At 44.1% G+C, this 14,026-nt stretch overlaps 1 protein-coding gene across 1 annotated transcript in view; it reads right to left on the bottom strand.

The window, feature by feature from the left end:
* Nucleotides 1-3,387: 3,387 nt before the first annotated feature.
* LOC124771133 (WD repeat-containing protein 91-like) overlaps nucleotides 3,388-14,026 on the bottom strand; it is a gene marked incomplete at its 5' end in the record, with an annotated part of 29,158 nt that continues 18,519 nt past the window's right edge. The window contains 2 exons of the mRNA XM_047249288.1: nucleotides 3,388-3,538; nucleotides 6,044-6,237. Coding sequence (XP_047105244.1) covers nucleotides 3,403-3,538; nucleotides 6,044-6,237 — 330 coding nt within the window. The remainder of the gene's footprint in view (nucleotides 3,539-6,043; nucleotides 6,238-14,026) is intronic.

The following is a 14,026-nucleotide window of genomic DNA, read 5'->3' as shown; positions in this document are numbered from 1 at the left end:
GGGGTTGTTCTTTATCTACTATATGTTTTATTAGTGTGGTAGCTGATGTTCTTTCAATTGTTGATTAAGTGTTTCTTTTCTATTATTGACTTTTGGATGTAGAAGTTCTCTTTTAGGTTTAGGAGATGTTTCTTATTACAGTAGCTGACTATTTTCATAACTGTTCCTATTTTGGTAGGGAGGTGTTTTTCTTATCAGAGGTGTTCCACAAATGTTGAATGACTGGTACTATATTTCCATGCACTTTTATGCTCTTTATATATTACTTCAAAATTTACGCTGGTCTGCTACAAGTACAGAGCATTACAGCTGTTACAGTGGAGCTGGCAGATGTCAGACCTTTGGTACACATCAGTGTCGTCTTCCTTCTTTAGACATTTTTGTACAGAGTTCTTGCTTTGGTAAGCTTTTTATTCCTTGTTTCTTGCGGATGCTCCCAAAACTGTGTGTCAATTTGTTTCTGTATGTGAGTGTGTAGTACTAGCTGGGCTGTTGAACTTCTGTTTTGTGGCCTTGTTGTGCAGCAGTGGCATTATTGGTTGGTTGGTTGGTTGGTTGGTTGGTTGGTTGGTGTGTGTGTGTGTGTGTGTGTGTGTGGTGGATATTCTAACTCTTTGGATATTTTTTCTAACTAGAGATTCTTTACATTCATTATTCTTGCTATCTGAATTATTATGTCATGCCTGTTATTATTGTTGTGTTTGTCAAGTGGTACTGTGGTTAGCCTGTGGAGCTTATATCTGAAAGCTGATTTTTTTGGACCTGTTGGTGGTTAGATGACTGGTATACTACTGTGTCTGATGTGTTTTTCCTGTAAATGCTGAAGGAGTGTTGGTTATTTTCTTTGTGATGGATATATCTAGGAATTCTATTTGGCTGGATTGTTCGTTCTCTAAAGTGAAATTTATTTTTCTGTGTTGTGTGTTTAACTACGAATGTGTGTAGTTGATCTATCTTATTCTCTGGTTCACTACCAAGCAGAGGATGTCATCCATTTTTCTCTGCCAGTACTGTATTAAGCGTGCACTTATATCTGTTGTGTGTGCCTCACTGTAATTATTTAGGTATTGTTCTGTTATCTTCATTGTTTCTTTGACTGGGACTGTTGAGCATATGTTTTCCACATCAAATAAGACCAACATAGCTGTACCCAGGACACACAAGTCTTTTTTGTGGCTTATTAGTTCATCTCGGCTCTGTCATTTTGTGTTTCATATAGCTATGTGAGTACATTTAACATGTCTGGTGTGGATGAATGTGGGTGCCTTCCCACAATTTATGACTGGTCTTATGGGAGTATTTACTTTATGAACCTTGGGTTAGCTCTGGAGTTTTGGAGCACTAGGTTTCATACGTGAGATTTTTATCTGTCATAAAGTGTGTAATTTACAGTCTTTAGAATATTTTTTAATTCTGTGGTATAAATTCTTGTGTCTTGTGTATTCACAAGAATCACTGTGTTCCCCTGTCTGCCTAAGTTGTTGTTGTTGTTGTTGTGGTCTTCTGTCCTGAGACTGGTTTGATGCAGCTCTCCATGCTACTCTATCCTGTGCAAGCTTCTTCATCTCCCAGTACCTACTGCAACCTACACCCTTCTGAATCTGCTTAGTGTATACATCTCTCAGAACATGTCCTACCAACCGGTCCCTTCTTCTTGTCAAGTTGTGCCACAAACTCCTGTCTCCCCAATTCTATTCAATACCTCCTCATTAGTTATGTGATCTACCCATCTAATCTTCAGCATTCTTCTGTAGCACAACATTTTGAAAGCTTCTATTCTCTTCTTGTCTAAACTATTTATCGTCCATGTTTCACTTCCATACATGGCTACACTCCATACAAATACCTTCAGAAGTGATTTCCTGACACTTAAATCTATACTCGATGTTAACAAATTTCTCTTCTTCAGAAATGCTTTCCTTGCCATTGCCAGTCTACATTTTATATCCTCTCTACTTCGACCATCATCAGTTATATTGATCCCCAAATATCAAAACTCCATTACTACTTTAAGTGTCTCATTCCCTAATCTAATTCCCTCAGCATCAACCGAGTTAACTCGAGTACATTCCATTATCCTCGTTTTGCTTTTGTTGATGTTCATCTTATATCCTCCTTTCAAGACACTGTCCATTCCGTTCAACTGCTCTTCCAAGTCCTTTGCTGTCTCTGACAGAATTACGACGTCATCGGCGAACCCCAAAGTTTTTATTTCTTCTCCGTGGATTTTAATACCTACTCCGAATACCTAAGTTATGATTATGTTTTCTATGTGTAGTTTTTCTCTGAAGGATTTCAGAGTTTTAGCTTCTGTGATTATCTCTCATTTTACTGTGTCCACGTCTTGTATCTATCATGCTTTTGATTTGTTTGCCTATTAATTATCTTGTCAAGCTTATGTTCACAGTGCTTATGTCCTCTTTTTGTTCTCAAATTTCACGATCAAATTTTCTACATAACATTCATTTACTTTTGTGTTTACACTGTGTTTTAAACCTTTCTGCACTAGCTGTGTTTCTTCATCCTTAAGTTTGTTGTCTGCGTGGTCTATATGGCATGAGTAGAATTAATGTGTGTGTCTCCACTTATTTGGTGTGTTTGACGTATTTGTTTGCCCATAAGTATCTTTTGTTTCTTAAACTGACTTTGCTTTAACTGCTCTATGACTTACACATGTGCTCTTCAAGTTTGTCTAATATATATCAGGGGATGGTGCTGTTATTTATAGTGTCAGTTAAGTGCAAGCATGTTTCATACAATTTATGTTTCACCTCATGGTTTTTTGTGTACTGTTTTCTTATTTCACTTGCAGGCTGGCATTTTTGAGCTAATGACTTTGCTCTTTGAGTTGCATGTGAACTTTTCTGATAATTACATCACCATATTTAGATAACAGGTTATTAAATTTACAGTGTTTAGTATTGAAATGAATCGCATCTTTTTGTCCCTCATCTCAAATACTTCGGAGCAATGTATGGAGTACAGTTCATGTACCGTAATATAAATCACTTTGCAACCACAAGAAGTCACATCATCAATCACTCTTTCAGTATTACGTTCACCAATAAAATAGAAGAAACATTTGCAACCATGATACATTTAATGTAGCTTGTAGTTTAAACAATGATGTTCACAGATAATAAACAGAAGTAATAAAGTTGTACAAAAAAATAAGATATTCATGCACAAAATTTCCAAGTAATGTTCAATTTTGTATGATCATTTAGCATAAGATAATTAATAACTATTTAGTAAATGTTGTCAGGGTTTTAATAACGGATACAAATGTTCACAGCCTAATTTTACACTCTAGTTTGAACTGAATGTTGTTACACTTGTAATTTAAAAAGTTGCATTTATAGCAGTGTGAAATTATCTTGTTTTAGACTACTTGCACTGTCATTAAAACAATATATTATATGTACCTGCCTGGGAACTCTTTCTGTTCAGAATTGGACTTGCAGGCAAACCACTTCCAATATTGCGAATAAGATTCTTAAGAGTTTTACTTTGACTCTCTCCTGAGTTCAGTGTTTCTCTGGAATTAAAGTGTTTCAGATATTAAAACAGTAATTTCTGAAACATCATTTATATAATATAAATCCCCTAATACAAAGTGTTGCATATGATGCAATAGAAAAATATATCACAAAACTGATCACAAAATTTTGTAATGTTTCTAGTTCTGCACATTCACAAAGATATCTTTATTTATCTGATAAATATGATGAAATATGTCTGCAAAATTTCGCTCCGATTTTCAATTATTTGACATTTATTCTGGATATACAATGACTAAGAGCAGTCCTGTGCTATCCCAACCACTAGAGAGAGAGAGAAGATGGGAGGGACAGAGAAGAGGGGGGCAGAAGTGGATGCTGAAGGGGGGGGGGGGGGCAGACGCAGAAGATGTGGGGGGGTCCGATGCAAAAGAGGCGGTGCGGGGGTCCGACGCAGAAGAGGGGGGGCGTGGGTCCGACGCAGAAGAGGGGGGGCGTGGGTCCGACGCAGAAGAGGGGGGGCTCGGGTCCGACGCAGAAGAGGGGGGGGCGCGGGTCCGCGCAGAAGAGGGGGGGGCGCGGGTCCGACGCAGAAGAGGGGGGGGCGCGGGTCCGACGCAGAAGAGGGGGGGCGCGGGTCCGACGCAGAAGAGGGGGGGCGCGGGTCCGACGCAGAATAGGGGGGCGCGGGTCCGACGCAGAATAGGGGGGGCGCGGGTCCGACGCAGAAGAGGGGGGGCGCGGGTCCGACGCAGAAGAGGGGGGGCGCGGGTCCGACGCAGAAGAGGGGGGGGGGGGCGCGGGACCGACGCAGAAGAGGGGGGGGGGCGCGGGACCGACGCAGAAGAGGGGGGGGGGGGAGCGCGGGTCCGACGCAGAAGAGGGGGGGGGAGCGCGGGTCCGACGCAGAAGAGGGGGGGGGGGCGCGGGTCCGACGCAGAAGAGGGGGGGCGCGGGTCCCACGCAGAAGAGGGGGGGCGCGGGTCCGACGCAGAAGAGGGGGGTCGCGGGTCCGACGCAGAAGAGGGGGGTCGCGAGTCCGACGCAGAAGAGGGGTGGTGCGGGTCCGACGCAGAAGAGAGGGGCGGGGGTCCGATGCAGAAGAGGGGGGGCGGGGGTCCGACGCAGAAGAGGGGGGTCGGGGGTCCGACGCAGAAGAGGGGGGGCGCGAGTCCGACGCAGAAGAGGGAGGGCGCGGGTCCGACGCAGAAGACGGGGGGCGCGGGTCCGACGCAGAAGAGGGGGGGCGCGGGACCGACGCAGAAGAGGGGGGGGTGCGGGTCCGACGCAGAAGAGGGGGGGGGCGGGTCCGACGCAGAAGAGGGGGGGGGGGCGGGTCCGACGCAGAAGAGGGGGGGTCGCGGGTACGACGCAGAAGAGGGGGGGCACGGGTCCGTCGCAGAAGAGGGGGGGGGCGCGGGTCCGTCGCAGAAGAGGGGGGGGCGCGGGTCCGACGCAGAAGAGAGGGGCGGGGGTCCGACGCAGAAGAGAGGGGGCGGGGGTCCGACGCAGAAGAGAGGGGGCGGGGGTCCGACGCAGAAGAGAGGGGGCGGGAGTCTGACGCAGAAGAGAGGGGGCGGGGATCCGACGCAGAAGAGTGGGGGGTCCGACACAGAAGAGAGGAGGCGGGGGTCCGACTCAGAAGAGTGGGGGTCAGACGCAGAAGAGTGGGGGGTTCGACGCAGAAGAAGGTGGGGGGGTTCGACGCAGAAGAAGGTGGGGGGGTTCGACGCAGAAGAGGGTGGGGGGGGGGGTTCGACGCAGAAGAGGGTGGGGGGGTCTGACGCAGAAGAGGGTCGGGGGGTCCGACGCAGAAGGGGGGGGGGTTCCCACGCAGAAGAGGGTGGGGGGTTCCGATGCAGAAGAGGGTGGGGGGGTTCCGACTCAGAAGAGGGGGGGTGTCCGACGCAGAAGAGGGGGGTGTCCGATGCAGAAGAGGGGGGTGTCCGACGCAGAAAAGGGGGGGTGTCCGACGCAGAAGAGGGGAGGCCAACACAGAAGAGGGGGTGCGGACGGGGGGCGGGCGCAGAAGAGGGGGGCTGGCGCAGAAGAGGGGGGGAGGGTGCAGAAGAGGGGGGGCGGGCGCATAAGAGGGGCGGCGGGCGCAGAAGAGGGGGGGTGGACGCAGAAGAGGTGGGCGGACACAGAAGAGGGGGGCGGACACAGAAGAGGGGGGCAGAGAAGAGAGGGGGGCAGACAGAGAAGGCGGGTGGGGGCGACAGAGAGGAGGAGGAGGAGGATGAAGAAAAGGAGAAGTGTGATGGAGTAGAAGAGGAGAGAGTGTGTGTGTGTGTGTGTGTGTGTGTGTGTGTGTGTGTGTGAGTGTGTGTGATAGAGAGAGAGAGAGAGAGAGAGAGAGAGAGAGAGAGAGATTACAACAACAGAATTCACTTGGTGAAACTTCTGTTACGGAATTATTAAAATTATATGTTGTTTTACCTTTAACAATCCTTAGTCACTAACCATTGTAAGGAAAGGAAGAACTTTAATTTTTCAGTGATTTATTCTCCAAAGATTGAACATCTAAAAATATTATAACTCACTGTGCAATGATGTAAAAATCATCCATGAGTTCTGTAGGCTGTACTCCTTCTATCAGTGATGGCCCATCTGATGGGGTGGCTTTTGTGTTATCAATCTGTGCAAGTTTATGTCTCAGCATGTCATTTTCTTCCTGCAGACGACGCATTCTAGCAGCATCCTCTTCGTAGTTTGCAAGTGTAGGAAGGGGCATACACTGCACAGGAAGACAAGACTATTAAATACACAAGTTAAACATTATTTTAATTTTAAATTACAGTCACCAGGCAACATTAATTTATCTTTGACACAAACACATTTTTTAATCTGCAGCACATATACATCATGCAGAATGGCAATAAATTCACATGCAACAGAAATTAATCTTCTAATTATGTCCAAATAAACTTTTTCACTTACTGTGACAGTATGGTGTGAAACAATAACTGAGTTCCAAGCGCAGGGATGAAACAATTTACATTTTTTGTAACTGTGAAGGTTTATTTCATGGGGATTTATATTAACTATGAAAAGTATTTCCCATGTAAGTAACAGGGATTTGCTTTCCTAGAATCTAAACAATTATGGAAAATGTGGTTAATAAAGTATACATATAATTTGTATCTTTAATTACCCATGTCAATCCACTTTCACATTTTATTTTTAACAAAATTCTACACCTGAGTATACTGTACCACACAGAAACACAGACTTTGATGAGAGAGTATATTTGCTTATTAGCATTGAAAACTTAACATTCATAGAAAAAAAACCTCTGCAAAAATAAGTTTTGTCACATGCCTGAGCTGCCGGAGTTTGGTGTGTGTGTGTGTGTGTGTGTGTGTGTGTGTGTGTGTGTGTGTGGTATGCTTGCTTGCATGAATGACTTAAGTGTGTTTCTCTTCTTCTGATGAAGACTGTGGCCAAAAGTTTAAATGTAAGTGTCATTTAATTGTGCCTGTCTGCAACTTAACATGCCATCTTTATACTAAGGAGCAATCTATCTGACACTTCCTGGCAGATTAAAACTGTGTACCGGACCAAGACTCAAACTCAGGACCTTTGCTTTCATGGGCAAGTGCTCTACCAGCTGAGTTACCAAAGCATGACTCACGACCCGTCCTCACAACTTTAATTCAGCCAGTACCTCGTCTCCTACCTTCCAAACTTCACAGAAGCTCTTCTGCAAACCTTGCAGGACTAGCACTCCTGGAAGAAAGGATATTACGGAGACATGGCTTAGCCACAGCCTAGGGGATGTTTCCAGAATGAGATTTTCACTCTGCAGTGGAGTGTGTGCTAATATGCAACTTCCTGGCAGTTTAAAACTGTGTACCGGACCAAGACTCAAACTTGGGACCTTTGCCTTTGATGGGCAAGTGCTCTACCAACTGAGCTACCCAAGCACGGCTTAAGACCTGTCCTCACAACTTTAATTCTGCCAGTACTTCATCTCCTATTTTCCAAACTTCACAGAAGCTCTTCTGCAAACCTTGCAGAACTAGCACTCCTGGAAGAAAGGAGTGAAAATCTCATTCTGGAAACATCCCCTAGGCTGTGACTAAGCCACGTCTGCACAATATCATTTCTTCCGGGAGTGCTAGTTCTGCAAGGTTTGCAGAAGAGCTTCTGTGAAATTTGGAAGGTAGGAGACAAGGTACTGGCAGAATTAAAGTTGTGAGGACGGGTCGTGAGTCACGCTTGTGCAGCTTAGTTGGTAGAGCACTAGCCCGTGAAAGGCAAAGGTCCTAAGCTCGAGTCTCAGTCCGGAACACATTTTTAATTGGCCATGAAGTTTCATATCAGTGCACACTATGCTGCAGAGTGAAAATCTCATTCCGGAAGCAATCTATCTTTTCCTACATTACTGATACAGCTGAATTAAATCAGGCACTTCTGAGAGAACAAGAAATTGAAACAAGACATTAAAAGCAGTTGATGAGTTTTGCTGTTTGGGTTGTACATTACTGATTATGGACAAAGTATGGAATATATATGTAATGCAGACTGGCAGTAGCAAGAAAAACATTTCTGGGGAAAAAAGGGGGGACTTTGTTAACAACTAGTGTAAGTTTAAGTGTAAAGAAGTCTTTTCTGACAGTATTTGTCTGATGTGTAACTTTATATGAATGTGAAATGTGGACAATAGAATGAAATCCATGATTTTGGGACAAAGACAGGGTGGGGGGAGCAATCACTGTGCCATTCCCAAATTCTCTAGAGTAAATGAAGCTTCTCCTTAATCTGTTATTATACCAACTGCAATAGTGAGAAAATTTTCAAGAGTGCTAAGTCTGAAAGCTATGTAGCGAACTTGTTTCTTTTGAGGTTAAGATGCAACAGATGTAGCTCTTGGGATTTTGGGGGGGGGGGGGGGGGAGGGGGGGTAGATCAAGTAACAAATTAGGAAATACTGAATACAATTAGGCAAAAAGAAATTCATGGCACAACTTGGCTAAAAAAAGTGTTCAGTTGATAGAACAAATCCTGAGGCATCCAGGAGTTGTCGATCTGGTAACAGAAGGAATTGTAGCACGAGAGCAAGGGTTGATTACTGTTACCAAGTTGAAATGGATGTAGGCTGTGGCAGTTATGCACAGACTAAGAGACTAGCATACGAAAGACTAGCATTGAAAGCTGCATCAAAACAATCCTCAGATTGAGGAGCATAATACAAAAAACAACAACAACCGACAGCAACACGTAAGAGCAGTTACTAGTACCAAAACTAGTGCCCGGTGTCCGGACATTCACAGGTGACACGGGACTCAAAGTGAGGGTTGCAAAGCAATAGCAGACATAATGAAGCCTGTCTTCAAATTTTCCTTTACAAAAGAAACTCAGGGAGAATCACCACAGTTTAACCTTGCACCACTAAGAAGATAAATGATACAGATATTAATATCAGTGGTGCTGGGAAACAGGTGAAACCAGTAAAACTGACAAAAACTCCAGGGTCTGATGGGATCTCTATCAGATTTATGCAAAATTTTAACGATAATATACTGTAAATCCATCAAACAAAATGTTGTGACCAGTGATTGGAAGAAAGCACAAGTCACAATCATCTTCAAGGAGTGATCAACAAAATGAATTGTCCAATATCATTGACATCTATCTTTTGTAGAATCTCAGAATACATACTAATTGATCAAAAGTGTAAAGGTGCCCATATGTAAAGCAGAACTGATCACTACATGTCGTAAGAGGTGGACTCACTAGTATAAAAGTAGGCTGGGAGTAATCTGTTGTCAGTAGAGAAGTGGTAACAGCAGAAGTAGGAGAGCTCAGCGATTTCGAATGTGGATTAGTAATTGGATGTCATCTAAGTAACAAATTCATCAGGAACGTTTCAATCCTCCTAAAGCTGCCCAAGTCAACTGTCAGTGATGTGACTGCGAAGTGTAAATGCGAAGGAATAACCGCAGCAAACCAAGACCAGGGAGACCTCAAGTACAGATAGAGAAGGCCTGCTGGACTTTGGGGAGGGTGACTGTAAAAAACTGCATGAAATCAGTGGAAGGAATTACTTGCGAATTGCAAAGTGCTATCAGCACACACTGACTGTGCACAGGAAGTTAAGAAGAATGGGGTACGTCGGTCAAGCAGCTCCTCATAAGGCACGAATTTCTGTAGTCTGTGCTAAGTGACACTCAAGGTGATGTAAAGAGTAATGACACTGGACAGTGGAAGAATGAAAACAAGCAATCATCAAGCTAGACCCTATGGCAATCTAATGGAATGGTTTCAGTCTAGAGAATGTTACCTACCATTATGCATCGTGGCAACAGTGAAGTACAGAAGAGCGGTATCAAGGTGTGGGGGTGTTTTTCCTGGTTAGGGTGCGGTGCACTGACTGCATTTAAGGAAATGCTAAACGTTGAAGGACATGGACACATTTTATAGCATTGTGTGCTGTGTACAGTCAATAGCAGTTCAGAGGTGTTGATTTGATCAGCATGATGATGCACCACATAATAAAGCAGCAACTATGAGGCAACGGATTGTGGACAATAACATTCCTGAAATGGATTGGCCTGCACACCACCCAGTCTGAATCCAATGAACACATTCAGGATGAGTTAGATGTTGACTTTGCGCCACATCCCAGCATCTAACATCACCTTATTTGGTTTTGTCTTTTGAGACATAACGGGCTGAGATTCCTCCGTATACTTCAGACACCTCATTGAAAGTGTCCCAGGCAGAGTTCACGCTGTCATATAGGTGAAGGATGGACACACACCACACTAATGACCGCTAGTAAGTGTCCAGACATTTTGGATCAGATAGTGTGTTCTGAGCTACAATGTAATGAGCTATTTGATCAGAAGCACTTCCATGCCGAATCGTATGATTCCAAAAACAATGATCACATAAAACAAAACCTGCCTTTTTCTCCTGTGATATCCTGAAAGCGATGGATCATAGCAGTCAGACAGACAAAGTAAACCTCAACTTATGAAAAACATTTCACTCATTACACACTTATGCTTGTCATTGAAATTATGATCATATAGTATATCAAGCAAAATTTGTGACTGGACTGAGGACTTCTTGGTCAGGAGGATGCAGTATATTGTCTCTGATGGAGAGTTATCACAGACGTGCAATTAACTTCACATGAGTCCTAGGAAATAGCATTTGGACACCTCCTGTTCATGTTGTATATTAACCACCTAGCAGGCAACGTTCATAGTAAACTCAGACTTTTTGCAGATGAGGCAGTTGTCTATAATGAAGCACTGTCAGAAAGAAGCTGCACAAATATTCAATCAGATCTTGAAAAGATTTCAAAATACTGCAAAGACTGGCAACTTACTTTAAATGTTCAGAAAAGTAAAACTGTGCACTCTGCAAAATGAGGAATAAATTGCATCATATGACTGCAATAACGACAAGCCACAGTTGGAATCACTCAATTCAAACAAGTCCTGGGTATAATAATTTGTAGTGATACGAAATGGAACGATCACATAGGATCGGTCATGGATAAACCAGGTGGCAGTCTTTGGTTTATAGGTAGAATACTACAGAAATTCTATCAGTCTACAAATGAGACTGCTTAGAAAATACTCGTGTGACCCATTCTAGAATACTGTCCAAGTGTGCGGGACACGTACCAAATAGGACTGACAAGTGATATATATTGTTTACAAAGAAGTGGAACACAAATGGCAACAGGTTTGTTTGATCCATGGAAGAGTTTCACAGAGACACAGAAAGAAACTCAACTGGCAGATACTTGTAGACAGATGCAAACCAACCTCGTGAAATCCTACTTAGAAAGTTTCAAGAACCTACTTCAAGCAATGTTTCTAGGAATACAACAACTCAGTAGATGTTGCTTCCATAGGGATCATGAAAACAAGATTAGTGTTTCAGCCATCATTTTTCCCCACACTTGATACATCAATGGCACAAAAACAAGCCCTGATAACTGACACAATGGAAAGCACCCTCTGCCATGCACTTCAAAGTGGTTTTTTGAGTACAGACTTGAACAAAGTAATCTTTGTATAGTTATGCACACTTTTAAAGCTTTGAATCTCTCCTCTAAGCACTCATGTTTCGCCACACTGTACCTTATGTCAGTCTCATTTTTTGTATGACTGTATTCTCTTTTGTGTGCTTCATTTTTTATATTTTCTCCATTTAACAATTAAACTTTATATTTCCTGCCTTTATCAAAGAATTTCTATTGAACCTTGTCACTCAGCTAAGTTGTTCCTCACCTTCCTTCATTGTTTCCTCTCTCAAAGCTACCCATTCCTGTTTCATTGTTTTTCATTTGTCTATTTCTGCAGTCTAATGCTAACTCTGAAACACTCCACAACTTCCAATTGTTTCAACTTATTCTAGTACCATCATCTTAAATTCCACATTTCTGCAATTTCATTAGCTTTAGTTTCCCAATCATAACCAGTAAATTATGGCCAACAGCAAGCTCTGCTAGAAGAGAAATTCTGCAGTTTGCAATCTGGTTTATAAATATCTGTCTTACCACTATGTGATGTATCTGATGTTTTCTTGTGCCCCCAGTTCCCTTCCCCATATACAACCCACTTTCATTATTTGAAGCTCAGTGTATGCAATGATTATATTGTGCTCTGTGCAAAATACTACCACGAGATTCTTCTTTCACTGCTTTCATCAACCCACATACTCCTACTGTGTCCCTTCTCTTTCTTTTCCTACTTTTTGCTTATTTTCAGCCCAGTCAATGTCTTATGATTAATAATCTGGGATAACTCATGCCCCAAAAGTGTTCAGGGGTTCAAAGTTTGATTTGTTTTGTTTTGTTTTCGGGAACAAAAACAACTAGAGTCATAAGTACCCATGTCAGAACCAAAGAACATGAAAACGAAAAAGGAGTTAAAAGCGACTAAATGTTAAGCCCAGTTGATGGAAGGAAAGACAGCTAAAAGCAAGGACTTGGAAAAAGGTCCATAAAATACACCATAAAGACAATGGAGGCCCTGAACTAAAGATAGAATGTCCTTCACCACATTGCTACAATGGACAAAAACGCAGTCAACAGCTCACGTGTCGTTTGCTAAAACGGCTGATAACTCAGATGACAAACATAAATGAGAATGTAAGTGTTAAAAAAGGAGCATTCTACCAGGAAATGGCAAACCATCACAGGCTGAGGGCAACGAGCACAAAGTGGTGTGGGATCTCCGCTAAACAAATGGCAATGGCTAAAAAGACAGCACCCGATACGCAATCTAGCTAAAATGTTCTCGCGGTGAGAGAGCCGAGAGGAGGTCAGCCGAGCCACTGGGAGAGGTTTAATTCCCCAGAGCTCGTTCCCACGGAGGGAAGCCCAGTGTCGACGTTACAGTGACACCACCCGGTGACAGTCGGCAGCACAGAGATCGTCGGAGGGAACGGAAGAACTGGCGGGCCGAGGAACGAGGACTGCAGCCTCGGCAGCAGGGTCAGCAACCTCGTTCCCCATCACACCCACACGATTAGGGGCCCACATAAACATCACAATGGCTCCATCGAGAGTGAGCGAGTGATATCTTTCCTGGACTTACTGCACTAAGGGATGGACGGTGTACAGCACACAGAGACTCTGCAGGGCACTGAGAGAGTCGGAGTAGATGACACGGTCGAAAAGCCTGTTTCGCAGGATGTACTGCGTCGCCTGATACAGGGCGAAGAGCTCCACTGTAAATACTAAGCAGCGTTCCGGAAGCCAATACCAAAAATCACTGATGCCAAACACAAAGCCACACCAACCACCACATCATCCCGAGGGCCATCAGTGTACATAAAGTACTGTTGCGAAGTTCCGTGCGAAGGTCGAGAAACTTACGGCGATAGAGCAAGTCTGGAGTAGTGTCCTTAGGAAGCGAATGAAGTCCAACGTGAACACGGGTCGCCACACGAAGCCGAGGTGGTAAATGGTTCACACCCATTGGGAAAAAGGCAGGGAGCGTGAAAATACGCTGCCAAAGCAATAGCCAAAGTGAACTACATTAAGTAACAGAGAAGAAGGATGTGCTCCATACTGGCGGTCAAAGGAGTCATTGAAGAAGGAGGCATAGGATGGGTGGCCACGCACGGCGGACAAATGGCACGCCTACCTGCGGAGGAGAAAATCACGGCAGTATGACAGCATTAGTTCGGCAGCTTCTGAATACGGACCTTCAACTGCATTAGTGTAAAAGGCACCAGTGGCCAAACAGATGGCATAACGGTAGATTGTATTGAAACGGTATAAGATGGATGGACGTGCAGATGCATAAATGAAACACCCACAGTCTAGTTTTGAATGGAAAAGGGACCAGTACAAGTGGAGGAGGGTGGTCCGAGCTGCTCCCCAGGAACCACCGCTGAGGGCACTGAGGGACCGCGTACAGCAGGCGGCCAGGTAAGACATGTGGGAGGACCGAGAGAGTTCCCTAATGAGCATGAGCCCCAGGAATTTCATTGTTTGAACAAATGGAAGAGCAAACGGCCCAAGGTGTAAAAACGGTGGAAGAAATCAATTC

This window comes from Schistocerca piceifrons, unplaced genomic scaffold (assembly GCF_021461385.2).
Source record: "Schistocerca piceifrons isolate TAMUIC-IGC-003096 unplaced genomic scaffold, iqSchPice1.1 HiC_scaffold_895, whole genome shotgun sequence".
Lineage (NCBI taxonomy): Eukaryota > Metazoa > Arthropoda > Insecta > Orthoptera > Acrididae > Schistocerca > Schistocerca piceifrons.
This window is presented reverse-complemented; position numbering and strand designations above follow the sequence as displayed.